This window comes from Thunnus thynnus, chromosome 18 (genome assembly GCF_963924715.1).
Source record: "Thunnus thynnus chromosome 18, fThuThy2.1, whole genome shotgun sequence".
Classification (NCBI taxonomy): domain Eukaryota; kingdom Metazoa; phylum Chordata; class Actinopteri; order Scombriformes; family Scombridae; genus Thunnus; species Thunnus thynnus.
In genome coordinates, this window is record NC_089534.1 from 21,094,238 (window position 1) to 21,122,076 (window position 27,839).

Genomic DNA, 27,839 nt, shown 5'->3' on the forward strand with positions numbered 1-27,839 from the left:
AAATTGCCTTTTTAAAGTGGGGCTGTCAAGGAGATGAGCATCCCGTCCCTCCTAATTGAAATGCTGTAGATTCACAGTAGCTGCCCTCATCAAGCTCACTGCTCAGATAATAGACCCTGGCAGGAAACCACAGGAGGTTACAAATTGCAACTCGGGAGTGAACTACGCAAGGATCTCTTAAATAGTGTAGCAGCAAGGTAGCACTCTGTTAAGAGCAAGCTCAAGTCACCAACATCAACTGAGCATTTTTGGACTTTCCATTCCCACCAAACACTATGAAGACATTTAGTTTAGTTAGTTACACATAAAATGATTTCTGGGCACTGATTTCCTAATTCTGGATTGAGGTATTCTGTTTTGCTCAAATCTCTGAGTGCAAAGTCAGCACGATCCATGGTGAGAATATCCACAATTACGAGAATAAGATCAATAATTACGAGCAAAAATATCTGAATTTTCCTTTAACTGGCACTGAGAAGGGAACTATAGTGCAATATTTTCTTTTTACTACAGCAACTGTTTATCTTACATGTATGTCTTTTGCATTACAAAACATCTATATAACACTCATGAATATCTGTTATTAGATTACACATTATTTATGTAAAAACTGAATAAGAGATTCAGTTTGATCTGTCCAAACATCTTTGAATGATATCATACACTCTGACTGTGCAGGATTTTGATGAGTTGCTGTCTTTACTTGTCAAATTAAACTTGTACGCTGTCAGTGCATTAAATTGATTTTAAGTTTTGTGCTTACGCTTTCAAAACAGCGAATTATTGAAATAGAAAACTTGCTCTCAAATGGCCCTCCCCTGAATAAATAAAAGTGTGGAAGAATCCACACTGGAGAAGCCAAACAGCCGCTGACCAGAAGCATGTGCTGCGTGCTTCATCGCCCAGCCCCGGTTATTCATCACTGCCCTCCCTTGGCCGTCGACATGTCCACATGTATTAGAAATTAATGAGCTACTGAGTGAGTTGCCAGTGTGGCAGAGAGTGAGCGCTAACACAGCTGATTTGACAGGCCTGTGTTATGCTGCTCACCAGTCTCCCCCGCTTCTCATCAGCGGCCCACATGGTGCATGAGCACGCTCAGTACAGCTGGTCAGACAGTCTCATCCATTTCTCTTGCTGCCTTTCATTTCCTGTCTGTCTTCACCCCCCCCTCCTCTCTTTCTGTCTGACTGTTCGACTCTCTTTTTCTGTCTCGCTATTCAAAGCTCTCTTGTACTCTTTCCATTTTCTTTCCGTCCCCCTCAAGGCAAACTCCTCAGAGTCAGTGGGCGTGAGTAACTCAAGACAAATATATTGCATACAATGCACGCAAACTTCACACATACAGATGCATGTTCACCATGCATGTGTGATGAGTTAACACACATATATTAATACTCTATGATATTATGTATTAACTTGTAGCTATTTATTAACCTTCACAAATATAAATTCCAACAAATACACATGCAGACACACACACTCTGCACACATGAACAGTCACACTGGACTCAGTTGAAGTGATTTGGACTTAAGGCCTAAAGCAATTTGACCCAAATGTTCTATGGGTAGTACAAGCCAAATAAAGCAAAGGGGGAGATGAATGTGTGTACATTAATCAGACAAAAGAGATCTTTCCTTCTGGCCGTAGCTACTTCTATCTGGTCTCTGCAACAATATATCAAACATATCATAATAGATCCTGTTTTCTATACGACCCAGCTTTCTCAGTCATCCCTCTGCACCTGACATTTAACTGAGTGGAATCACTCTTCACACCTAAAATAATATCAAACTGGCTTTTTCATCTATTTATTTAGAGCTGTTGTCTCTCTTGTTAACAGCGAGGAGGATATATACCCCTGACATGCATCTTTCCCCTTAGCCCACGTAAAGATTGGACAAAGCAGATTTTTTTTTTTTTTTTTTTTAAAAAGGGTAATACACTGCAAAAAAACTCTTCTCAAATCATTTTTGTCTGCAATTGAGTCTTATTTCCTTAAAACAAGTGAAAAACCTGTATTTTAACCTTTTTTCAGTGCCAGTCAACTTGTTTTATGTATTTTCTAAAATCAAGTTAAATTCTTTCCTCAATTGTAGTGCAGCCCTCCTGCGTTTATCTGTCTAGTTTCAACATACAGATGCAAAACAAGTTGATTTCTACTGGAAACAGGTTGAAGTGTTCTTACTGCACTGGAAGATTACTTTACTTTGTTTTAAAAGAGTTGTTCAACATTCTGGGAAATATGCTAATTTTGCTTTATTGCCAAGTATTACATAAGAAGATTAATACCACTCTCATGTCTTTACAGTTAATATGAAGCTATACCACCAGGAGCTGATTAGCTTAGCTTAGCACAAAGACTGGTAAAAGGGGGAAACAGCTAGCCTAGCTCTGTCCAAAAGTTACAAAATCTGTCTGCCAGGACCTCTAATGCTCACTAATTAACAAACTGAAGTGTAAAAATGGCACCCTGGTTTTATGGAGAGTTATGTACCTGACTATTTCTTGAGTCTTGTTGTGCCCTTGAAGTTACCAGACAACTAGCAAAGACTCCAGGAAGTCACTCCACCCTGCCAAGAAATTGTCCTTCGCATAACCCCACAGCACTATGGCTTTTGTATGGATTTAAGAAGAGGGATTTAACATATTCATTAGTGAGGTTTCTTTTTATTTAAATTCTTTATTCATTAGGACAATGCACACTAATAAGCATTTTTGTAAATGTGCCAGTGGTGGTGGATTTTGTTACCTTTGTACATAGCCAGGCTAGCTGTTTACCCCTGTTTCAGTCTTTGTGCTAAGCTAAGCTAACCGACTGCTGGATATAGCTACATATTTACTGTATAGCCATGAGAGTATCAGTATATATAGTATATATATATATATATATAAAAAATACCAGAAACTACCAACTAGCACAAACAGGCATAAAACAGACATAAAATGGCACTAAAAGGCGTTGCACAGATCTCTTCTAAACACAACATGGGAGCCTGTGTGTACCGTAGCATTGATGAAGTGGACTTATTCTCCACAGTTACATCAATATCCTGCTACTTCTTCATGTCAGCTGTTTAAAGCCGTCGTGGATTTTGAAGGTGCTGGTTCCACACTTCTTCATCTATATTGCCCTTATTTCCATTTACAGTAGCGCTCCGGCTAATCTGCTATGCTGGTGACTGGAGGGGAGCGCATGATAACTCCAGGGACAAGGAATAACAGCAAAGGTGTTGGGATCAAGGGATTTCTTATTTCTCTCTTGCATGAACTGTAAGGTGCTCTGGATAAAAGCAGCTGCTAAATGAGGAAGATCACGAGAAAAAAAGAAATGTGGATGGAGTGGCTTCTGTTTCTGAGAAGGTGAAAGAGTGACTGCATGGCTGACATACTGTAAATACTGACATACCTCTGAGACTGCCACATTGGCTTGCATCCTTCTTTCTCTATTTCTTTATGTAACCATATGCATTGTCTTCTTAACACTGCAGAAACACCACAGCCATCACATCAGGCACATGAGCCCCCTTCATCTTCCTCCCCATCCTCCTCCTGCAGCCCTCCTGCTAGTTTAAGCTAGTCAACAGTCCCATCGCTACATTACTCACCGCCCCCTTCAACTCACCCTCCTACCCCCCTAAAGTCATCCATGGCCTGACAGCACCATCTCCTTCAGGCATCATCATCCTCATCATCAGCAGCAGCACTCGCACACACATATGCATAAATATGTATAAAAGAGCACAAATTATATTTACAAAACACACACATACACACATTGTGCATGCAATGCATCCACCCCCATGCCCACTCAGCTAATAATGCAAAAATCCTTCACTTATTAAAAAAAAAAAAGGCACACAAATGACTTCTGCACACACACACAGATACACACAGACACACATACACACACACCAACACCCATCCCTCCACACTCAAAACCTGTAAACATTCTCTCAGATATGCAGGAGGAAAGACATTACTTACCATCTTCTGCCTGGAGTCGGAACAGAATGAGCTCCCCGGCACATGCACACAAGAACACACACATACACACACACACACACACACACACACACGCACACTCACTTTACACACTCACTAACTGGGAGAGGGTGAGCTAGGAGGGGTGAGTGAGAGAGTAAGAGAGTGAGATAAGAAGGAAAGGCTGGAGTTAGAAGGACGCACAAGAGAGCGAAAGAGCGGCGAGGAAATGCAACAGCCAAAGATACAATAAGGAGGAGGAGAACGAAGAGGAGGAGGAGGAGGGTATATCTGCACATACTGTGCTGTGCTGCGCTAAATCATACACGCATGACTGAGGTCTGTGTGCGCGCGTGTCCGTGTGAGTATGTGTGCATGCATTTCCCATGAGCGCATCCGTTAGCACATGAGGGAAATGCGGATGTGACTCTTTCCGCATCCCAACCCTCACTTTTTCTCGCTGCTTTTCTCCTCACTCTGCCTCTCTTTCTGTCGTTTTCATACTGATTTGAGATGATTGAGTCGTGGTGGGAGAAAGCCCGCGCTGGGGCTGATATGAGGTGAGCTATTGGACTTGCCCTCGGGAATGGACAGATGGATACAGATAGACAAACAAACAGACAGAGAGACAGAATGTGCAGCATGGGCCTATAGCTAGCCAAACTATCCTCCGTTTCCTCTGTGTGTGTTTTATCTTCGTTTTCATTTATATCCATCTCCCCTTCCTCACCTCCCACACTCTTTCCGTCCCTTGTCCACTCTAACATTCATTAGCTCTCTGTCCCTTTCTCTCTCTTTCTCGCCCTCCCACTCCCTGTTCTTTCTCTCCTTCTCTCTTCCTTTCTCACTCACTCCATCTCATAAATCCTCCACACCTCCAGCAGGCCATAAGACGAGGAATCACTTTTATGAGCCTTGCTGCACTGGAGGAGGACAATAACACATATCTAGTACTAGTGCTTCCACACACGCACGCCAACAGACACACAAGTGGTCAATACTGTCAGGTAAAACCAAACGTGAATAATTTCAGCACCAACACAAAGGCACAGAACAGGTCTTATATATCGTTTCAACAGGGAAATAAACCTTTAAGGAATGACAACAAGTTGTAAAACAGTGGTGGATCCTCGCACTGTGCCAGGCCTCCATGTCCTCACTTGAATGGACCAACAAAACCATCCGGTCACACACTCACTCACTGCAGGGCACGTAAAGTAAACACAGTTCAATGTCATAGAATAAAAGAGAAAAGATGGAGTGTAAAAAATGTAAAATAATCTTTGTCTCTCTCAGTCTCTACAGCGTCCATGGTACTTTTAAAAAGTACTTTGGTCCACCACAAAACACAAAACACTCATAACAGTCTTTGAAGGGGATAACGCTCATCTTAAAGTTTAAGTAGAATTTAAGACATATGTCTGTACGTATGAGCAGTATATGGTGACGTTACAACTACAGCAGTTTTGAAGCAAGTCATGTTAAGATCGACCTTACAGAAGTTGTGGAAGATGATGTGGAAGCCATACCACTCAAGTGCACATACACTGACAATGGACTTTTCAGTGAAGACATCTTGTGTCTAGTGACTTTTAAAGGAAAAATATTAGCATATTCCTAGATTTTGGATTTCTCAAAGGAGAAGTAGATATAATTTAAAATGTTTTTTTATGCATAATATAATAATTTTTCCAATGACTATACTAGAATATATAATGTCGGCCTGTTGTATAACTCCTATAAATTCAATGGCTTACTTTGGTTTTGATTTTACTTGATTGGTGGTAGTTTGGTTATTTGTTTTTGTTTTTTACAGCATGTTGTGATGGGGTGGTTGTTTCGACTGATAAACGGATTTACCTAATGTTATATGATGATGTGATGGCCTTAGTGCAGTTAGCGGGCTGTCTAAATCCAAAATCTCCCATAGGTGATCAAATGGTTTGAGATCTGATGACTGCAAAGGCCATAGCATATGATTCATAATCATCAAGTCATTCAGAGACCCCTCCTGCTCTGTGCAGAGGCATCTGTTTATGCAGGTTTTCCTTAAATATGTCACCCATCTAAATATAACTAAGCTATACTTTGTTTATACAGTAACAATTAAAAGTTTGGACACACCTTCCCAATTCACTTGAATGAGAAAGTATGCCCAAACTTTTAACTGGAACTGAATGTGAAGGGCAAAACAACTAAAAATCCAACAAAAAAACAAGTATTGATGGTATGTGTCTACACACACACACTGTAGTGACATTCAAAAATGTGCCAAAGGGAAGAGTAGTGGGACAAGAGTTCCTGTATATGCTGTCCCAAACAAACAAACATACATAAACACACACACACACACAAATCCCCAGCAGAGGTCCTTGACACGGCAAGATAACAGACCCGTGCACCCAGCGGATATTAACGCTGCCACTCCAGCAGAACATACCCCGCCTCATCCTCACAGCTCAAAACAGGGCCAAGGGGACTGGGGGGGACACGACACAAACACACACACACACACTTTCTTCTGCATCTAAACAGATACAGTATGGACAGTATGGAGTCATGTCTCTTGTACTGTTCTGGGTTACTGGAGGAGAAGCTGCTATACAGGCTGCAGATCAATGATCTGTCACACTACAGCTGGCTGATTTGATATTGGAACGGTGCTTACACATACAGCCAAGACATAAATCATTCATCTCCCTCTGTCTGATCAGTTCACTGTGTCAATGATCCTCTGTCACTACTCATTTGCAAGTGATGATTCTATGATACGTGTACGGACCAGGCCTAGGCCAAACAGCATGTGCAAAATTTTTATGCTTGTTTCACACACCATGACTATCACATTTGTTTTGACTGCTGTCAGAATTCTGCAAAGCACCGCTTATCAAGACTGTTCAACAGCCAGGATTGTTCTTGTGAGTCTGTATGAATGTTGAAAGAACAAGCACTGCTTCTTGTAATTAAGCATTGTGAATGTAGATGAAACAAATACAGAATAGAATCAATGTAAACATAATTGAAATCATGTGAGTGTACCCATGCTATACTTTAAACAACGGGTGGGTAAGGTTCACAGCATTAATATTATTAGTCGATTTGATTAGACAGCAACTATTTTGATAATCAATTGTGTAAGTCAAGCAAAATGGCAAAAATTAGCTTATTCCAGCATCTAAAACATGAATATGTTCTGGTTTTCTTTGTTTTATTAAAAATTGAACACCTTCGAGTTTTGGACTGTTGGTTTGATAAAATAAGCAATTTGAAAACATCCCTTTGGGCTCTGGCAACTTGTGTATTTCATTTTTTTTTTGTATTTTATGGACTCAAATAGTCATTTGTCACTTAGAATAATTGACAATGAAAATAATCACCTGTTGCAGCCCTAATTCTGATGATGTCAGATAAGTCAGCATGCTAAATTTACTACAATAACAGTCTAAATTTACAAGTAAACAACACTGTTTTATGTAGAAAACAGCCCTGCTCATACTGAAAGCAGGTTAAAAAATCTCTCACTTATTTGCCAACAGTACATATTACAGGTTTGGTACACATGAGTAAATATTTATGCGTGAGCTTGCCTGTTTGTGCACATGTGCGCATATTAACATGCTCTTGTTTTGGCTTGTGGCTGTGACCAGAATGGCAATACATCCACGGTGAAGGTCATGGACGTGGCGTGGGCTGAATTGCACTACTGTACAGTGACTCCTTTCCTACATTCCAGCGGAGAAGGACGAGCTAATTTCCATAAGCCTTGGCCTCGGCTCCAAAGCCATACATCAAACCATTAATCAAGAACCTGCTACAGGACCAGTGAGGCAGTGTCCTCTAGGCAGTCAGCACCCGAAAGAGTTTGTGCAAAGGTACCATGAGAGAGTGAGAGCATTGTATAATTTAATCAAAATAAATGCCAGTATCAGTCAAGTTGATGGGATGTTGGAACAGTATACAATAAACAGAGCATATATAATGTTTGCACTTCCAGATGCATAAAGGTAGAAGACTGAAAGGGCAGCAGACAGGCTTAAAAAGCATTATAATTTATTATTTCTATTTTATTTTAAATTCACATTAAAAATAAGGCAAAACTTCATTTGACTATTGACTAATTTTCAAATGCAAAAGGAAGATATTCAATTAGTGAAACCAGATTGTCTGAAAGAAATACTAATAACCAAAAAATTATTTTAATTTTGTTGTACTTTCTCAACCCAGATAAATTGCTGTTATCATAAATAGCAGGGCTTATGGGAGTCTTTAACATCAGGAAAATAATATCATAACATCTGTAAAAACTCTCGCAGAAATGTAAGTTCCACTTGTATGATCTGTTCATTCAACACAAACTGACATTCAACGCAAAACTGACACAACTAATCAGTAAATTAGAGTCTGTACGAGCAGCAAATGAGTTACAGTCTCCCCCAAGTAACTTTGAGCTTCCATCGTTGGCATTCTGACTTGGGCAATTTGACTTGGGCCTGTCTGATAAATGATTTGAATAATCTAATTTGAAAGTTGCATTCCAGTATTTGTCAACATGGGTGTCATTCTTACACTGTTGTCCATGGAGGAATGACAGATTTACATGCCTGAAGAAGTAAAAAAAACAAATGGAAAAAAGTAAACAGAATTTTGTGATTTTTTTCTTTGTATTAATCATCTTCTGATGGTTTGAGATGATTCCCTCAATTTTTTCTTGGGACCCCTCTCAACCCCCAGGTTAGAAACCACTGGCATAGTAAGATTATTCAATAGTTAATGGACATTTATAGCGCTAACCAGACAATAAACCTGGCTCAGACACTGAATATCCACAACTTTTCACACAATCATGGAGTATAAATTTTGGACTATTCATATAAAGTGCCACCAGAAATGACTTTTAAAACTCATTTGCTGATCCTGTAATATTCATCTATAGTATAAACCGACAACACATGCTAGAGAATTAATGAAAATGCCATTAACTTTATATCTAAATACCATCTCTACTGGGAAAACAGAGAGTGTTTTTTGGTTGTTATGTCCTAGCATACCAGGGAACATAAAAAAATTCAAACCAAAATTTCTCAAGAGAGAATAAGAACAAGAGACACAACCCCAACACACACACACACACACACACAGACACACACACACACACACACAGACACACACACACACACACACACACACACACACACACACTCAACCATCCTCTGAGTCAAAGCCCCATCTCCCATATGCTTCATTAATCCAAACTCACCATTACATAACTGTACTAAATGCTCACAAGAGTGGAAGGGTACAACTACCCTCCCTGTATCTTGTGCATGTGTGTGTGTATGTGTTTGTCGGTGTGTGTGCTTTATTGTGTGTGTGCACAAGTAAGAGACAATGTGACAGAGAAAGAAAATTGGGTTACATGAATGGTTGTAGAGATGCTCAGTTTGTAATCCTTTTGTATCTGCTTGCATTTTGTCGGCTGTGAGCTGTGTGTGTGGTGCATATCAGAGTGAGACGGGCACTTTCTCCCTTAAGGATGGTTTTGTTTGTCCACATTTACTGTATATGTGTGTGTGTGTGTGTGTGTGTGTGTGTGTGTGTGTGTGTATTCCCAGTTGTTGCTTTGCAGACAGACTGGTTTGGACATCCGTTATGCATCTGGAGGCACACACACAGGCTTTATGCTTACAGTAATAGCAACATACTACTGAACTCCTTTGACACATACATGTACAAACGCAACATTTATGCATCTGCTTTTGTGCAAAATATAAAATCAACAGACTTATTTCACATTAAATTGCTCTGCTACTTTTGTTTAAACACATACCATCCACCTGAAAACACACACACACACACACACACAGTCTCATAACTTGCTAAATGCTTCTTGAGCTGAAAGTGCTGATACACAACCCGTGTGTGTATTTATGCATGTTTCTATTTGGCAGATGAACATTTCCCTGCTTGTGCTTTGCTCTGTGAGCCGTGGTGTCGGGCCTGCTTGTATGGGAACCGCAGCAACAGCTCTGGCGGTGACAAGATTAAGACCTACTCCATACCTTCTCCTCTGAAAGCCACCACGCAGCGCTGCCAACAAGACCCAGCTAACAAACTAACACAGTCGACAGTGGCACATGAAATGCATCAGTGAACAGAGCCATTCTGGCTCTGGCTCCGGGGACATTGTGTACATACTGTCGGCAGCCGCTTGCAACGTGGGAATTTCAAAGAACATATGGCAGCTTGTCGCTGGGAAACAGCCTGTGTCACCATCTACACAAGCTAAGAGCTATACCTAGAAAAGCCATTAACTGTCTGTTATCTGCCACGCACAAAGACACACATGTCCAGACACGCACGTCATACACAAACGCTGACTAATGTGGTTGGCATGTGATTGTGACAGGCTAGCGATGCTCAAACTGGGTCACTGACAAGGGGAGGCTTCATTGGAGAGACAGGTGTGTGTGTGTATTTGTATGTTGGACTAATGAAGTGGGGGGGTGATTGGAGAGGACTACCTCATTGCATCAGTAGAGCCAGTGGCAGCACTGGGACAACAGCAGCAGCATTAAAGCTCCCTACTGTCCAATTATTTACAGTTCCACACTCTGTAGCTCAGCTGAGGTCAAAAACACCTTGGTTAAGTCTAAGACTTTCTAACCATGATGAGCTGCATGAGCTGTGCTCACTGCAAGGTGGGGCACAGAGCTTGGTGAATAGGTAAAGTGTGGCAAAGGTTTATATAGACTATTTGGGCTAGGTACTGTAGCAGCGAAGCTAATAACAAACAATAATAACAAGGGACACTAGTAAACATCATTTATGAATCATGAATGAGCACAAAAGAAGTTGTAGGACATTGTTGGGATGGGGAGGAACCTGACCTGAGGGAAGTTTTTTCCTCCTGTCTGTCTATCATGGGTCACTCTCAATTCATGTCACATACAGCTGTCATCTAATTGGCTGTACATTAAAAGGTCAACGACAAACAAGGTCAAAAATGGAACTGAATGAACTCGGGACACAGTGCTGAGGTGCAAAATCTGAGCAGCATGCTAAACCCAAAGTGCTGCAGGGAGGTTTCCAGTCATCGCTCTCTTTCTGGGAAAACAATGTCTCATGTCTGCACAAAGTGATTCTGTGATTTTTTTATTTTTTGGGACAAATCAAAAACATGTCTAGTTTTATTTTGGGGACCAATTTGGGTTAAAACCATGTGAAATATCAGCACCGGTTCTAACAAGATCTCGAGGAGAAATAATATTTCTATTATAAAACACTGTGGTGAGTTAATTTTCTACAATACTCAAGAAAAACCAGCATCAGTAAAGACAGAGACAAAGTCACAAAATCTTGCGGACTGAGGTGTCCAGTATCACAGAAAAAAGGGACTCAGGACCAGACTGGTACAGAAGAGATAATGTTATTATGTCTTTTATTAATAGTATTCCGTACTCGCTATGCCAGCTTGTTCTTTGTTCACATCTAGTCGAACTGTATATTTAAATATCAACATTACCACCAGACTTTTAACATTTGTTGCCGGGGTTCACCATCTCTCTACTGCTGACCTCTCACCGCTCTAAAAAAACCCTAAACACTCCTGAGCACAGAGAGAGAGAGAGAGAGAGAGAGAGAGAGAGAGAGAGAGCGAGATCTCCTTTGGCTGCCTCGTCTGTCGCATGACCCGCCTATGCACCCAGCCCTCCACTAACATCCCATCCCTCTGTTCCCATGGCAACCCCATCATCTATTCCCATGGCACCTGCCTGCTGTCCAGGAGACACATGGAGACGCGACACTGACAGATGAGGTGAAAGAGAGAGAGAGAGAGAAAGCGAGACAGAGAGAGAGAGAGAGAGAGAGTTGATGCCATTTGGCATTTTAAAAACCTGCAGGAGAGATCAGTTAAAACATAGGAGGATACTTGGACATTTCATATTACAATTAGTTGGGTTTTTTTTTGCATCGAGATTAATTATGTGAGTCAGTTTAACAGAAAACAAGTTAGCACTGCAGACAGCGCTAAGAGTGACGACAAAGCAATTTTGGGGAAAAAGAGGGACAAGGATCCACAAAATGTTTAAGTATCCCATTGAAGTGAGGACACACAGAGCTCACTGTGGGTGTATGTCTGAAATTTTGCAATGTGCTGGATTAAACCTGGGGAATAACACTGTAGGCATACGCATCCAAGCATAAGAAACACAACCTGCTGTCTCCGTAAACACACACACACACACACACACAGCAACAACAGGGGTTTTACACATTAAAACACATTTTACATACAAACAAACACAAAACACACACTTTGCGATATTGAGACACTGAAAGAAAGCACCAGTCAGGACAATGTGTGTGTGTGTGTGTGTGTGTGTGTGTGTGTGTGTGTGTGTGTGTGTGTGTGTGTGTGTGTGTGTGTCGGTGTGTGTGAGCATGTAGAGATGTAGTGGTCAGAAAATGTATCTTAGATGGAGTTTACTCAGTTGTCAGGGCAACGGTTTAATTGACATACAAGTTGACTCAGTATCTATTAGGATTTTATCTTTCCTTTTGCACTTCAAGGACTTCTAGTCTCTGTTGGCTTAAAAGTTAAGATCTTCCCATTTGATGAAGACTGTGTAATACAGTTGAAAGCTCTGGAGCAGGCTAGTAGGAAGACCTTGAGTTGGGACTTTTACATCACACTACTTTTTCCAAGGTTCAGAGTAGATTTTGATGCATAACTTTGAAGTCAACATAGGTGAGAAGTTCTAAGTCAGCACGTCAACAGTTCCATGTCCATGACAACTGATCAAACTCTAGCCACCGATGAAGACCATGTGATACTGTTGAAAGATCAGGAAAAAGACCTAGTTTTTTTAAGAGATTAGATCATTTTATCAAACAATGGAACTTCAATTTTAATACCTGGATATCACATGAAGTGACATCTGTAAACTAATCTAATATTTCTAAGTCTGGTTTTCTCTGGATCTGTTGTTTAGCAGTTTGTACCTCATTCAAAAGAGAAAAACTCCACAGTTTGAGTGAAAAAAATCTTCTCTCTAGATTTATCTTTCACCTTGATTGGAAACCACTGATTTATGATAACAGTTACAGCTATTGCTGAGGTTCAGCGGTTAGCTAAAAAATTAACGTCAATAAAAAGTCCTCACAAGGATATAAGTACAACAGTGAAGAATCTGTGTTTGTGTCAATGCGTGTATGTGTGCGTGTACTTACTTTGGGTGTGGGACAGGAAGCGGTAGAGAGGCGGGATGTGGCCTGGGCGCGGGGCGACTCCGAGGGCGTGGTGCTGAGAGAGGCCGTATCCCTGGGCAACACCTGCACACCCCGCGAAATAATGGAGTCTGGGATCTGAGATCACACGCACACACACACACACAAGCGTATGCAGACACGCATATAAACGCCATACGCAACATATGCAGGCACGCACACACATACTGATAGTGATGATCCAGGAGGACACATATATACAGTATCACTACAAACCTATTTACTGTACAGACATACACACACACACACACACACTGGCCCGGAGGACAAATATTCCAACATCTCAGATACGTCGTTGTATGTCAAACTAATACACTCACAGGGTTGATGCAGATGAACAGCAGATGACTTCTAAAATATGACATGAGGACATGACGGCGACAAATAATGTTGAGATATCGGGGTGGCGGAGTCTTACCAACATCCATCTGTGACTGGACAATGAGGTGGGATGTTACCCTGACAACAGGGAGCCATAAAGCAGGGTCCAGGCTGCGGACAGGGCAGGATAGGATGATGGGTATGGAGAGATACTTGATGTTACATGTGACTGCACACACACACACATGACACACAGACACACAAATGTATGCAGAGTCACAAACGAATGATACACAGAGATACATGACAAGGTTATGTTAAAGGATGGATTCACTCTCAAATCGAGGTGATGAGGATGATGATGATGATGTCTCTGTACTGAGACAATAGAAGCAATAGAAATGTTTGACTGTGCACTTCCTGTTTTTAGCAAGGAGATCAATCATAGATTTTGAAGGTGTAAATGATTGCCCAGTTGGACTGTATCTAAGCCCAGCGGGAAGCAGCAACAGAGTAATTTTCATTCACATTTATAAATAAGCCGAGACATTTTTAGTCAGTTATGGGTTGAAAAAAAGTAAATCTATAATTTACAGGTGTTACCTGTAGCATTCTTTAAACACTGATATGTTATGATCAAACTTATCATGAAACACTGGTGTCATGACAGTCTCCTGGAAGCCTGGATCAGTAGCAATTCTGCTAAAGTGCTTTGAATCGTAATTTCTTCAAAGACTGATGACATACTGTATCTAACAGAACTATGCTTCACATATTCATACATTAGCTAATTTCACTGTTATTATCATGCATCTACAGTACTTCCTGTTGCTATGTAACTTCTTCCTGTCTTCCTTTTGTTGTCTTTTTGTCCTCACTGCATCGCCTTTATACATTATGAAAAAACAGCACCTACTTCCAGTTTGATGTAGTAAAGTAGTCCCGCTTTCTCACAACTTACTGATACAGTAAATCCCAGTATAGAGGCATATATTATACATGCTGCAAATCTTAATCTTTGTAAATAATTTTGGTGATGGCTCATTAATGTTAAATTGCTACATATAGCACCTTAAACATATTTGCATGAATGTAATGTGTGGACATGTAAAGATGACAAACAGCTTGAAATGGATGGAAACTGATCTAAGAAGACCCTCCCCTCTCCTCTTCTCTGTCCTGGTACCTTGGCGGCGATGGATGCGGCGGTGATGTGGGAGGAGGAGCTGTCCTCGGTGGACGCCACGCCGCTGTCCTTCTTCTCCTCGTCCTCCTCCTCGCACTGCACGCCCTTGTCTTCCGTCTGGCGGCGTGGCGAACTGTTGGGCGGCGGCGAGAGGGGCGGCGGTGGTGACGGCAGGTCCTCCAGTTCGTCTGCCGCCTCCTTTACCTTCACCACTGCGTCCCGCAGGAGGTCGATGGCGTGCGGCAGCGCTGGCAGGATGAACTGGAAGCATTCCTGGAAGACAGAAAGGGGAGTACAAGGGAGGAGAGAGCGTCACTGACTGATGTCTTACAGTCTGCAAACCAGAAGAAGAAAAGGGTTATATGAGTTGTTCTGGAGGGCGGTTACAAATGTTACATTTTGTCCTTTAAATTGGGGACTTGTTTCATTCACAGTAGTTTACCATTTAACAAAAAAAGTAGAAAAGTAGAGTAGAACTGTGAGTAAACACTGTATTTCTGTTAAAAAGAAAACCTCAGAGTGACAGAATGGTGAGTATGACATCACTACTGCTGTGGAAATGTATATTATCCTGAATTTATCTCAACGACAAGTAAACATGGAGGAAGAGATGAGATTACATTAACAGGACACAGAATTCACAGCAAAATAAAACGGAAGCAGATCATAAAACAAGGAAATATTAGGATTAAATGTTGTCCTCTAGTATAAGCTGGTTTTGGATAAAAGCCTGGCTCTCTACAGTACAGGTCAGGTATCTGAAAGTACATGTGTCTCTGATGCCACCAGGAATACTGTCATCTGCTCGATTCTGTGCAACAACTGCTGTACGTGACCCTGGTTGGAGCAGTGAAATCAAAAAAAACACTCTAAGTGGGGGAAGAGAAAGGCAGAGATTTCCTCCTCTACCTCAGCAGATCACAGCGCCTCCCTCTGGCCACATTTGTACTAGCTTGTGTTCCTTCCTTCCTCCTTCCATCTCCGTTTTCCTCTCTGTGTGTCAGTGTGCCTGTGGGCTCCTCTGCTATGCTAAATGCTCCATTCTCCTTACTCCTGAGACAAGAGCTAATCTGTGAAATTATTTATCTTCCTGTGTATTTTAAGCATTGAAAAGATACATTATTAATCGGCCACACGCTTTACAGTATCTACGCTGGCTGGCGAACAGGGCTTTCGGAGCAACCTCTCCCACTCTACGTCTCGTTTTACAATCTGGATTAAATTATGATGACGTTAACCTTGATTTAAATTAAATCCAGTGGATCCACACACACACACACACACTAGGATGCATACATGCCTGAAATAGCATCCTCCACCACTGTGCATGAAAAATACAAAAAGGAGACTAGAAGGACTCTGATCGGATTGCAGAGATGAAAGCAACTGAATAGGTTAATCTGAGTATTCGACCACAAGCCCGCCAACCCTGCTGCGTAGCCGCAAGGTAACCTTTCCACCCGGTACCCCCACCTTCCCTCACACACACACACACACACACACACACTCCACTCAAACCCCTCAGCTCATAGTAGACTGTTTACGCCTCTTGCTAGTGTGTTTGAAGCCCACATCTGAGCATTTTTGGAAGACATGGAAAGGAGGTCCAGGTGGGTTGGGCTGAATTGGAGAGGGATTGGGCAAAAAAAAAAAAAGGAGTGAGGATAGTGTCAAGAGCCTGGTGACATTCCTCCTTTCCCGTTTTGTTCTTTCATTGTGTGCTGGGGAAATTTTTAGGTACGTCAGGAGCGTTTTTTTTCACCCCCTTGTTCTTATCCTCTGTTTTGTCCTGGAGGAGAGTAACTGTCAAGAACACTAAAAAGCAGAATCCCTGGATATACTGCCAGCGGATGAGAAACACAAGCGAGAGAGAGGGATGAAGAGGAGGGGAAGGCACCGCTGTTCTGAAGGGGTGGTGGTGGTGGTCGTGAGGGGGACGGCTGCATGGGAGGACGGTGAGAGACAGATAGAGAAAGAGAGAGAGAGAGACAGGGAGGATGAGATCTCAAGAGACTCAGAGAGACAGAGGTTTAGTGAGTGAGAAAGCTCGAAGAAACTACAAGAAAGTGAGACAGAGAGAAAAAGTGAAGAAGAAAGGAAGAGAAAAGAGAGAGAAACTGAAAAAGAGACAGTAAGATGGACAATAACAGACATTAGTCTTAGATCCCAAAGTTTTTAGCAAAGTGGAATGTTTCTATATTGACAATGTCCTCCTCCAGATTGTGTGTGTGTATGTTTGAGGGTTTATCACGACTGAACACAACTGAAAAAAAGTTAGGATATTATAACACCCACATTAGGATTTTTACCTCCCCTGCCCCCTGAAGAAAATCTCAAACAATGTTTGTTTTTGTTTATTACTCTTGTTAGCTAGCTGCAGCAGCAATAGGAACACAGCACACATAGATTGACAAGCTAATGAGCGATAACTCCCCAACCTGGGGGTCGTCACAAGATAAATCCAAAGTATTTACTGCACAAATATATGAGGTCACATTCTATACTTCTACTTAACTACATTATACAATAAAGTAATATAAGTATATATATAATAAGTAATTTTTTGTCGAATCATATTTTTTCCCTGGTAGCAAAGGTTTTGTGGTCAGGTATCAGTCTGTGGCCCAGTGGTTGGGAACCACTGTCAAACATTATCATTGTGACGATAGAAACATGTCTTTAAAATAAAGGACTGTGATTTAGAGTGAATAGAGATGAGATATGGTGGGCAGTGATATACTCCACCGTACTATGCATTTACTTTTTGTCCCTAAATGGAGGATTTGTTTCCACAGTGTGTACAGTACATTGTCCACGTCACAGTAACATTAATACAAACATCTCTGTACATACAAGCACATACACACATAAATAGATAGAACAGACAAAGGGGTTAAGTTTTATGACACTGCAACAAGGACATGAATGCAATGCAAGGTCTAAATAAGTGATAAATGATCAGATCTCAACAAGAATCAACAGGGTGAAATTGCAACCAGTGTCGTGGCTTTTGCTGAAAAAATATCTGTCCCGCTAGACAGAAATGTCATTGCAGTGTGTAGAAATGTCATCACAGTGGGTATCAATGTCTTCCTCACAGGTAAATATCATCACTACAGGAGGAAGCTTCATCACCAAACATCATAATGTGTAGTGATGATGTCACCAAATGCCGTCAGCTGACCAACAGGCTTAATGAAATATCTGAACTGAAATATCATTCAAACACATATTCACACACTTCATCTCCTATTACCCTGTATCTTTTGTTAAAGGTGGAAACAATGAGCATGTTTTTATAAATTATGATGTCATTTTTTGGTCATGGAAACCCTTCTTAATGCTGAGCACATGAAGAATTTGCCAGCCAAAAATCATGTTACTATGTTAACCGGCAACTGTGAGTCGTCATTTGCTAAGGTTTCACTGCATATTAAATGTTTTTTTAATATTTAAAAACAAAATATAAAACATAATTAATGTAAAATGTCACCTCAATTTAACACGCTGAAATAATATTAAAAAGCACAATAAATATAGAATGACATCCACCCCAGGGGGCCTTGGCATCCACTTTGGGAACCACTGGTCTACACTATTGCTTATTTTGAAAATTAGGGCTTGACTGATATACAGTAACATTTGGCTACTAAAATTCTTGCTATCAAACTATTTTAAACACATTTAGTTTTGAATTTGAGCATTTTCTAAATGTACAAGGTTTCAGTGTTCCCTCCTAATATGTATTCATAAAATCATTTACACAGTCATGGAACACTAAAACAAAGTCATGACATTGTTAGATCAGTTTGGCAGGTTTCATCGGAGATTTTCTGGACCGCTAACTCTTGAGGCTGAAATCATATCCTCTGCTTCACCATTTTTAAAATAAAAAACTGAAATCTCATTACAACGTGGTCAAAAAGGCAAACAACAGGAACACTTATTATATATCCATGGTACAATTAGTACAAGGGCATGATTGAATTCATTAATATGCGAACAGAATGTACAGATAGACTGTATTTATGTGCAGTGTGAATGAGGCCAAAGAGACTAAATGAGCAGCTAAAAGATGCACGGCCGACACTCTGACATAAGGGGCTGCGTCTGGCTGGCTCAGCTGGACTTCCCCGCTATCTTTATGACAGGAGATCATTATAATAAAAGCTTGCAATGGGCTGCTTGTGCCGTTAACTTTAACTGGGGGTTGATGAGGGAGACACTAATAAGGCAGCAGATGGGGGAGAGGTGGTGTAATTGATTAAAAGAAATACTAAAATCGATCAGGAGAAGCGGGCGTGCAACGAGACAGAGACAGATGTGCAGGTCAGCACAGCAGAGAGGGAGACAGATGGAGGGAGAGAAAGAGACAGCAGTGGGTGGACACAAATACACACACACACACACACACACACACACACACACACATATATATATACAGGTTTACATTAACATACGAACACATGCTCACACACACGTGAACAAACACATACATGAAAACACAAGCCCACACGTGTACTGTGCAGCTATGCCTTTGTACATATAGGAACATCAATTAATCAATTAAATGAATTCACACAGATACACACAAAGTCTACACCTTCAAATCCACACACATACTGCACACAACAGGTAAAGACTTTATGTAGACACATAGATCTAAGTAAAGATGACCTTTAGAAGTCATGCTACTAGCACAATGCTAAGCTAATAGCTAGCTAATACCTAGATGCAGCATCCAAGAAGGGGTCACTGGTTGCTGCTGTATGTATCCTACATTTTTTTGCTTAGATAGAGACACTCATTGTAGGTGCTGCCTTTTTGCTATATTTTGTCTTGAAAATGATATTTATATTGAAAGCTAAACCTGAAATTGATATTGAAAATGAATTTATTGGGATGTGAAATTGTCACTGTACCAAACAAATATTTGTTTTGTTTACAATCACAAAAAATGTCCTAATCATCACATAATCACACTGGTCAGGTGAATCAGTTTCCACTTAAAAGATAAGTTCACAATGTTTCAGGCTTGTCCTAGAACAACAGTCAGGTGTCCAAATGAACACTGACACGTTTTTCTTGCTGTAATCATTCCTCCTGTTCATACTGGCTATTAAGAGATGCCTTCATAACGCACTTACAATGTCAGTGATGGGGGCCAAAATCCACAGCCCTCCCTCCGTGCAAAAATGTATTTAAAATTTTATTTGAAGATAATATTAGGCTTCAGCTGTCCAAATGAGTCAAATCAAGTCAATATCTTTCAAGGTTAGTCTTTTAGTGCCAAATTACGTCAGTTTTTTTTTCTAAAATGACTGTAAATGTGGAAGATATCCACTTTATTTGATTAAGTCAGACGGCTGAAGCCAAATATTATCTTCAAATAAACTTTTAGATACATTTTTGCTCAAAACGAGGACTGTGGATTTTTGTATTCCATCACTTACATTGTAAACACATTTGGAGGAGATCTTCTAATGGTCAGTATGAACAGGAGGAATGATTGCAGTGAGCTAAATCTTTTTCAATGTTCATATGGGCACCTGACTGCTGCTTTGAAAAATTGTGATCCTGTCCTTTATGTTTGCACTGCAGCAACTAAACTAAACCTACTGTAACCCTAACATCCACAGATGGAAGCTGATCTGGTACAATACATTTGTTTGCAACTCTTGAAACATCCTACTGTACCTGGGAGCCTTTCTTGCTTCCTGGTAAGTTAATGATGAGTGTCTTCCCTCGGATACCACACACAGGTCTGTAACACGCAAACAGAGAGGCAAGTTTGAATTAATACAGAGGCAGAAGGTGCAGAACGAGTGCGACAAGTCAGTGTGTGTTTTGGTTGTGTCGTGTGAGCGTGTGTGTCTGACCTGGATAGCATGCCTAGTGGTGTGACGTTGAGGGATCCCATCAGCATTGCCAGAGACATCCCTGGAGCCTCGCGCTCTATCACCTCCTTAGTGGCCTGGAGAGGAGAGAGGGGGAGGGAGTAGGGAGTAGGGAGTGGGTTGGGGGGGTCATTAGTGTGATCATAGTTTAACTAACCGTGTGTTCACCTAAAGTATCTTAGGAGTGGTTTAATCAACTGTTGGAGCATTTACTCCTTGAGTTCATTTTATATGGGAAGGTGAGAGCCATGTCATTTCAACTAAAAATGTTGGTTTTGCTTCCTCCTCCAAGAAAACTATCGTGCTGCTCATTACAGATGAGAATGTAATCAAATTGAAACAACAGGGATTCAAACAAAGAGATGAATGTTGGCATTTGATGCACAGCAGTTTAAAAGCTAGCCTGACAACTGCACACGGTAAAATCCATCATGAGTAAAGTTACAAGGACTGGAATCTGCCCTATGTTACCTAAAACTCCAACCTGACTGTCTAATAATTTAGCTTTTTGTTGACAAACTCTGGTTCACTTGCAAAAAGGCAATAAAATCCACTTTTCAAATATTATTTATATAAAAGAAAACCAACAGGAGGGCTGTTTTCCCAGAAGATATTTCTCAAGCAGATGGGAGCAAATGAGACAGTTACATGAGATTTCAGATCGCCATATGTGATACCATGTGCAATGAAATGACAGCAATTTACAGTAGGAACTAAAATGAAATAAAGGTACTAAATGTGACACATACATTGTAAAAATCAGCATAGCAAAGTGAGTTACATTAAGGAACAAAAGTAAAAATGTTCTGAATATTATATCCTTGCCTGTACATGCAGAGCAAATAAATTTAAAGTTGCATGGAGAAAAAAACACAAACACACAAGGCATTTAGTTAAAATAATTCATTTCAACATGGACTTTTAAAGTAGCTGGATACTGATACATTTCTCCACCTTCACTTTCACCTTAACTTGCATTTGACCAGTTGCCATCTTGTCAAAAGGACAACATTCATGCTTTTAGCCAAAGCTCTATTCCGACAACAACATTTGGTCAAGTGCTATGTAAGCAAAATCCCAGATGTCATGTAGATGACCGGGAAATGCTGATGATAGCCTACACTTCTCCAACAACCTCCTGAATGCACGTCTTGAATCAAAACATCAGGACTGCCCTTCAAATATTGATTTACAATCTCTCTTACACAATCCATGTCTCAACTGTCTGAAGGCTGGAAAATCCTTATCTGACCTGTCTCCTTCCAATCTACATCCCCCATTAGCAATCAAGATTGATTAAATCTTTGGAATCAATATGTGAATATGTCTTTTTTTTGGCCAGCTTGTCTAATTAAGCAGTTTAATGATGGATAAGTTGGTCCTACGGCTTAGGATTTTACAGAAAAACCAGTTGTTCATCATAGTTTGTGCGCAACATGTGCTTGCATGATTTGGATAGTCAAGTGGGATTTTATTACATACAAATCAGCAGGGAGACATTTGGTCTCTAGAGGTTGTGGCTTTGTAAGTATCACTATCTTTGCAGGGACATGTGCAACAAATACATATGTTTGTGCATGAGTTTGTGGGTCCTCTGTTGATGCGGCACGTTCCTGACAGATAGATGGTGGAGAAGATAGTGCCTTCTCCTCCAGCTGTGTGTGTTGGGTGCCCTTGAGTTGAGTGACACTTCAAACGCACCATTAGCGAGGGAGAGGGGAGAGAAAAGACTTCAAAGGAGAAGAGCCACTGATGAGCACTGTGGGCTTGGACTCAGGAGAGAGAGAAAGAGAGAGAGAGAGAGATGGAGGGAGCGAAGAGAGATGAGGAGAAGGAAAAGAGTGTGGGAGGGACTGAGGAGGGGTGAGATAGAAACAAGAGGGAAGGAGGAAGAGAGAGAGAGAGAGAGAGAGAGAGGGAGGGGTGAGGCTGGATTCATACTTCATCATACATCATGTAAAGTCACTGATTGGGAGAAAAGGATATGGGTTTGTTTGATTCAGCAGTTCTTTGTGGTATGCACTCAGATGGAGTGTACAAGATGTATGATTTGAGCATACATCTTCTAATTACAGGAACAAATGGGTGAGATTTTGTCTTAATTACATGTGTATGATGAGAGTGAGGGGATTTATCACAAGGGCAGGAGAAGGACTCTAAGACTATGAGGATGTGTGTGATGAAATCACACAAAATGATATGTATTAAAAGCCTCCTCTGGCTCTTTTTGTCTGCAAAAATGCTGCATCCATGTACAAAGAAAGTAGGGAGTGCTTTCATGTCTCAGGTCAGAAATTGTTTGAAGTTGAAAATTTTGTCCTGGAGCAGACATGTCCTATACTTCCTCCACGCTTCCCGCTCTGTAGGCTACTCACCAGAAATCAATCTACTTGCCTGGGGAAGGCAATTAATGGAGCATGCAACTATTGGATGGAAACTAGCAATAGATTAACCTCCAACCCCTTACTGTAGGTTTACATGAGGTGCAGATAGAGATAGATATATAGAAGTTGTGGCTGCCCTTCATGCAGTTCAGCCTCTGTCTAAGACAGGTCTTTTGTAGCTCCTGTCGCTTTACGGCCCCCCTCCCTGATGAGCCCACTCTGTTCTGATTGGCCAGCGGGAGGCTATTTCAACAAATGGTAGTAGTACGATTTCACTTCTTTTTCTTGTTCTTTACTTGAAACAAAAACTTCTCAAATACATCCATAAATGTTCAAGCCTGAATCCGAACAAGTGGACAATGTGAACAACATATGGAACAACAAAGGCTACGGAACAGAGGCCATTTGTGGGCACACGCGAACCATCTGAAGTCATCATGAGGGAGAAGTAGAGGTAACATTGCAAACGAGGTGCTCAGAGTGGGCTAAAGCCCTGGATTTTGACTTGCAGGGAGCATTTAACACACGTTCACCTCAGGTTCTGGACCTCTGACTATGTTTAACATAGACATCTGACATCATAACAGTATAAAAATAACGGAAAATCACAAAATGCATGTTATCTCCTTTAAGATCCCAAATTTACAAATCAATGCAAGCAGCAGCAAATGACAACTATGGACAGTGTTTGAACTTTGTGGCACTGCATTCACGTGGGTTTTCAACTACTGGTATACTGTTGTCCATCACACCCATCTATACCTCAACATACAGTATGTGCTGCAAACGATCAGATAATATTATTGCCATAAAATGTTTCTTAAAGCAAAAGGTAAGAGGAAGAGACAAGAGATAAAGGAAATGTTTGTGGGAAAGGAGTGAAATATGTTACAAGGTGTACAATAACAACAGCTAGCAAGGGCACCAGTATAACATGACAACACAGCTATGGAAAACCAGTAATATGTGGTAAATGAGTTACATTAGACTTAGTTACAGTTCATTTGAAATCTCCCTGAAGCGCTCATAAGGTTCGGAGCAGATTTAAGTGTCTATCAGCCAGTCTCCATGCAACAATAACAGAGATCCTGCAAAACTAGTTAATGGATGCTAATTTAAAGTGTAGCGACATGTACTGTACTACTTAATGTAAGTTTAACAAATTAAGACAATTTAAGTTAAAGTAACATTAATATTTCTGATTAATGCAATGACAAAAGTTAATGACACAAAAAGCTATTTGATTGGAGTATTGGCATTAAATTGTCATGTTTAAATCTAAACCTGAACACAGTCGTATGTGTCTCGTACACCCTTCAAACACACAGAGACACAGAGAGATATCTTTGTCTCCAGCACACAGGGTTGAATCAGATAGCAGGTATTATCAGCGACTACAGTGTGTACGTGTCTTCCTTCTTCCAGGAAGGTTGCTGCTGTCTACCATGATTGATGAGGACCATTGATACTGCTGAGAACCACCACTCAGCCTCTGCCAAATCGTGTGAGTGTTTGTGTATCTGTGTGTGAGGTTGATTGAGTACATGTAACAGGAGGAGTACAGTAGTGTAAATCCAAAAAAAAGGTTAGCAAAGTTATTTGGTTAATGATGGCAAGTGAAGACATATGCATGGAAGAGATGAAAAAAGAAAGAGCCTAAGTGTGTATTCTTGCATGGATACACCGCAGTGTTTTGCCATCACAGTACAGTATACTGTGTGTATGCATGGAAGTACCTGTACACTTGTGTATGGTTTTATATGAATCCCGCAGTGACGATTAGCATTTAGCTTTGTTCATGTTAATGTACAGCACCCTAACGTTTCTCTTAGTACTGACTTGCTGCAGAAACAAGGAGTCATCATAAATAGGTTAAGTTATAGTACAAATACTGAAGGGACACTAAAAACGTCACATAGAACAGTGTGTGCAACCCTTATAACCAGAGGTTGTCACTGTGGAAACATCCAACTAATATAATTCAAATAGATGTGCATAAATTAGCACAGTTAATCAGTGCAAACTATGGAGATATGTCAAAACAATGAAGCAAGTAGGAAAAGTAGGAAATCTGATATCGTATGTATACCTTTGTACCACCTTTTCTATCAATAATCAGTGATAGAGACGCTCAACTCACCCATACTGACACCTGCCACCCATTATCTCTCAATTGCTTGCAACAAGATCCCATATTTTTTTTTAGTGAGTCAATAAGGATTTAACTTCTGCCTCTTTATTTCCCATGTGACCGTGGGGCTAATTACACTCTCTGTTAATCAGTGCTGCAACACACATGTGTAAGCAAATGTGTGTCAGCAAAAAAAAAAGGGGTTCTCTGAATAAAAGCACAAGCAGCAACAGGAGAGATCTGTCTTTCAACAGCCTTTCCTTTTAAGACCTACTGTAGCTTATACAAGTGAAGTCATCATACTTCTATTGTAGCAGCATAATATCATTTCCCCTAATATGACCACTTAGCCATAACAGTGTCCATATTTCACCTCAAGCTGTCCTCCTCTATTCTTATGTAACATTTTTTTAGCTCTATTTTAATACTCTCAAGCTTAATTTTACAGTTTGCAGACTTTTGAAATACCGCAAACGACCTTAAATGTGACTTAGGAGCATTTTCATGACCGGGGCTTAAATAATCAGAGAGATGTCCTGAACATCAGAAAAACACATCTTAAAAAACTGATAAGCACTGGATAAGGTGTTAATGTTGGTCAGTATTTCATTTTTTTTCATTCAAAACCGAAGCTAAGAAAAGCACTGGGTAATTTTCCTCACAAATGGGAGCAATATGTATTACACAGAACACCTCAAAATGTCCATTAACACATTGTTGTTCATGATGTATTCAACAAACCATGTACACCTCATCTTCCTTTATCAGAAAAAAAGGTCTGCCCCTGGTGAGTGTAAAAATAATGTGCAGCACTGGGAGAAATTTAACCAAATTTAGCTCTATCTAGTCAGATTTTGTAATTTAGCAAATGAAAAAAATGGAAAAACCCCCGGAAAAAAAGCAACACAAAATGTGCCTTTTAAATTGTCAGATAGATTCATGATTGACATATTCTAATGAAAAACATCGAAGCCCACCTCTGGTGTGACGTCTCTCGGGGCAAAGCCGGTGCCTCCGGTGGTTAGAATGAGGTTAAGTTCCTTTTCATCGCACCAATCCACCAGAGTCTCCTGTTGGTCCATAAACACACACACACAGTTAGCATAAATATGGAAATGACTGCTACAGGTAGGACTAAATAGTTCGATGGTTAGATAGAGATGATCCGTTATAGGTACATAAATACCGACATACCTTGATTTCGTCAATCTCATCCGGCACTATCTTGTAGGCCGCGATCATACCTCCCAACCTGAGACAGGAAGACAGTCATTAGATCACAGATACAGTCATTCATGTATTAGATTTCATAGATAAGATACTTTATTGAGTCCTGCAAGGAAATCTGCATTTGTCTTGCACCCATTCAGAGGTCAACTAAGGCTCTGTGGATGTTGTCAGAAGTTAGCGTCTTGCTTAACGATGCTTCAGCAGCAATGGAGAAGTTACACCCAGGTTGACCAGTTGAAGGACACTCTCTCTCTTCTCCATATAAACCATCCTGCTGCCACTAGTGGAATGTCTAAGTGTATCAGCAGATGCAAGGTGCATTTTATGACATTATCCGCTCATCTCTGTCTTTCTCTGCTAGTATTTCCTGTCGGAGTAATAAACACCCCACCCAAAAAAGAGACAGATCCCAGACATGCATCCAAAAAGCTCATCAGTGTGCTGTTTGTCTGACTGAAACATCCTTTGACCTTCAGCATCTGGCCTCACAACTGGCAAAACTTCTGAAGAAACTTGTCATCTAAGAAATGGTAAGCCTGTGAGTACACAGATGGAGAAAATATAGAAAACACACAAAGGACTGAGAGGATATAGTAAAAATGTGAGAGAAATCAAACAAAAAAGTGAAAGAGAGACATAGGAATATAGCAGAGAAAAGGAGGAAAGAGAGAATGCCCTTGAACATCCCCTCCTGAAAGGATTTTCCACAGGACAGCCCACTGGAGAGGGAGCTCTGACAAGGACAGAGCAGCTGCTGCAGCTGCTGCAGCTGAGCAGAGAGCCATAGCGACCTCCTGTGGCCATACTGAGTATCACACCCCAAAAACAACAACCCCAGGCTCAAGGTGAAGGCTCTGCACAGACACCCCTTATGTAACCCTTTTCTTTTTTTTTAAGGAGCGCTATTTTTGGGAGACTACTGCATCATGTTTCCTCTCCGCGTCAGCCACTTAAACGCCATGATACCCTCCCTCAGACAAATACCCATAAACTCCCGAGAACATTATTCACATCATTCAGATGCTTTTACCCACACGGACGCTCTAACTCTTCACACGCTGGGTTACAAAGAGTGAATTCCGCGCCCCTGGAAATATCATTCACCAAATCCATCAGCTCTGCTCAGTTTTTCAAACTGTGCAACCGAGAAGCCAAGAGACACGCCAAGCAAGACAACAGCAAAATACTGCAGCAAGCGTGCACGGAAACGAGGCATGAAACTCAGAGGGAAGCTGTCTGGTTCTGACAAAAGAGGCAGGGAAGTCAGAGAGAATCATTTAAGGAGTACTTTTTCATAAAACACTGCACATGTAGGGCTACTCGGAGCATCCACTGACTTGTGCACACACACACACACACACACACTCCCCTGCTGACATTCCTGTGATAGCACGAGTGATTTACTTCTCTTGATGTG

At 40.9% G+C, this 27,839-nt stretch overlaps 1 protein-coding gene across 7 annotated transcripts in view; it reads right to left on the bottom strand.

Annotated features, from left to right (window-relative positions):
• Positions 1–27,839, bottom strand: part of gphnb (gephyrin b) — a 95,029-nt gene that overhangs the window by 27,537 nt on the left and 39,653 nt on the right. For all 7 annotated transcript variants that reach the window (XM_067572949.1, XM_067572951.1, XM_067572952.1 and 4 more), the window contains exons 3-8: positions 26,387–26,444; positions 26,170–26,262; positions 20,660–20,754; positions 20,478–20,544; positions 14,781–15,053; positions 13,217–13,351 (exon numbers count right to left, since the gene is read on the bottom strand). In XM_067572949.1, coding sequence (XP_067429050.1) covers positions 13,217–13,351; positions 14,781–15,053; positions 20,478–20,544; positions 20,660–20,754; positions 26,170–26,262; positions 26,387–26,444 — 721 coding nt within the window. The remainder of the gene's footprint in view (positions 1–13,216; positions 13,352–14,780; positions 15,054–20,477; positions 20,545–20,659; positions 20,755–26,169; positions 26,263–26,386; positions 26,445–27,839) is intronic.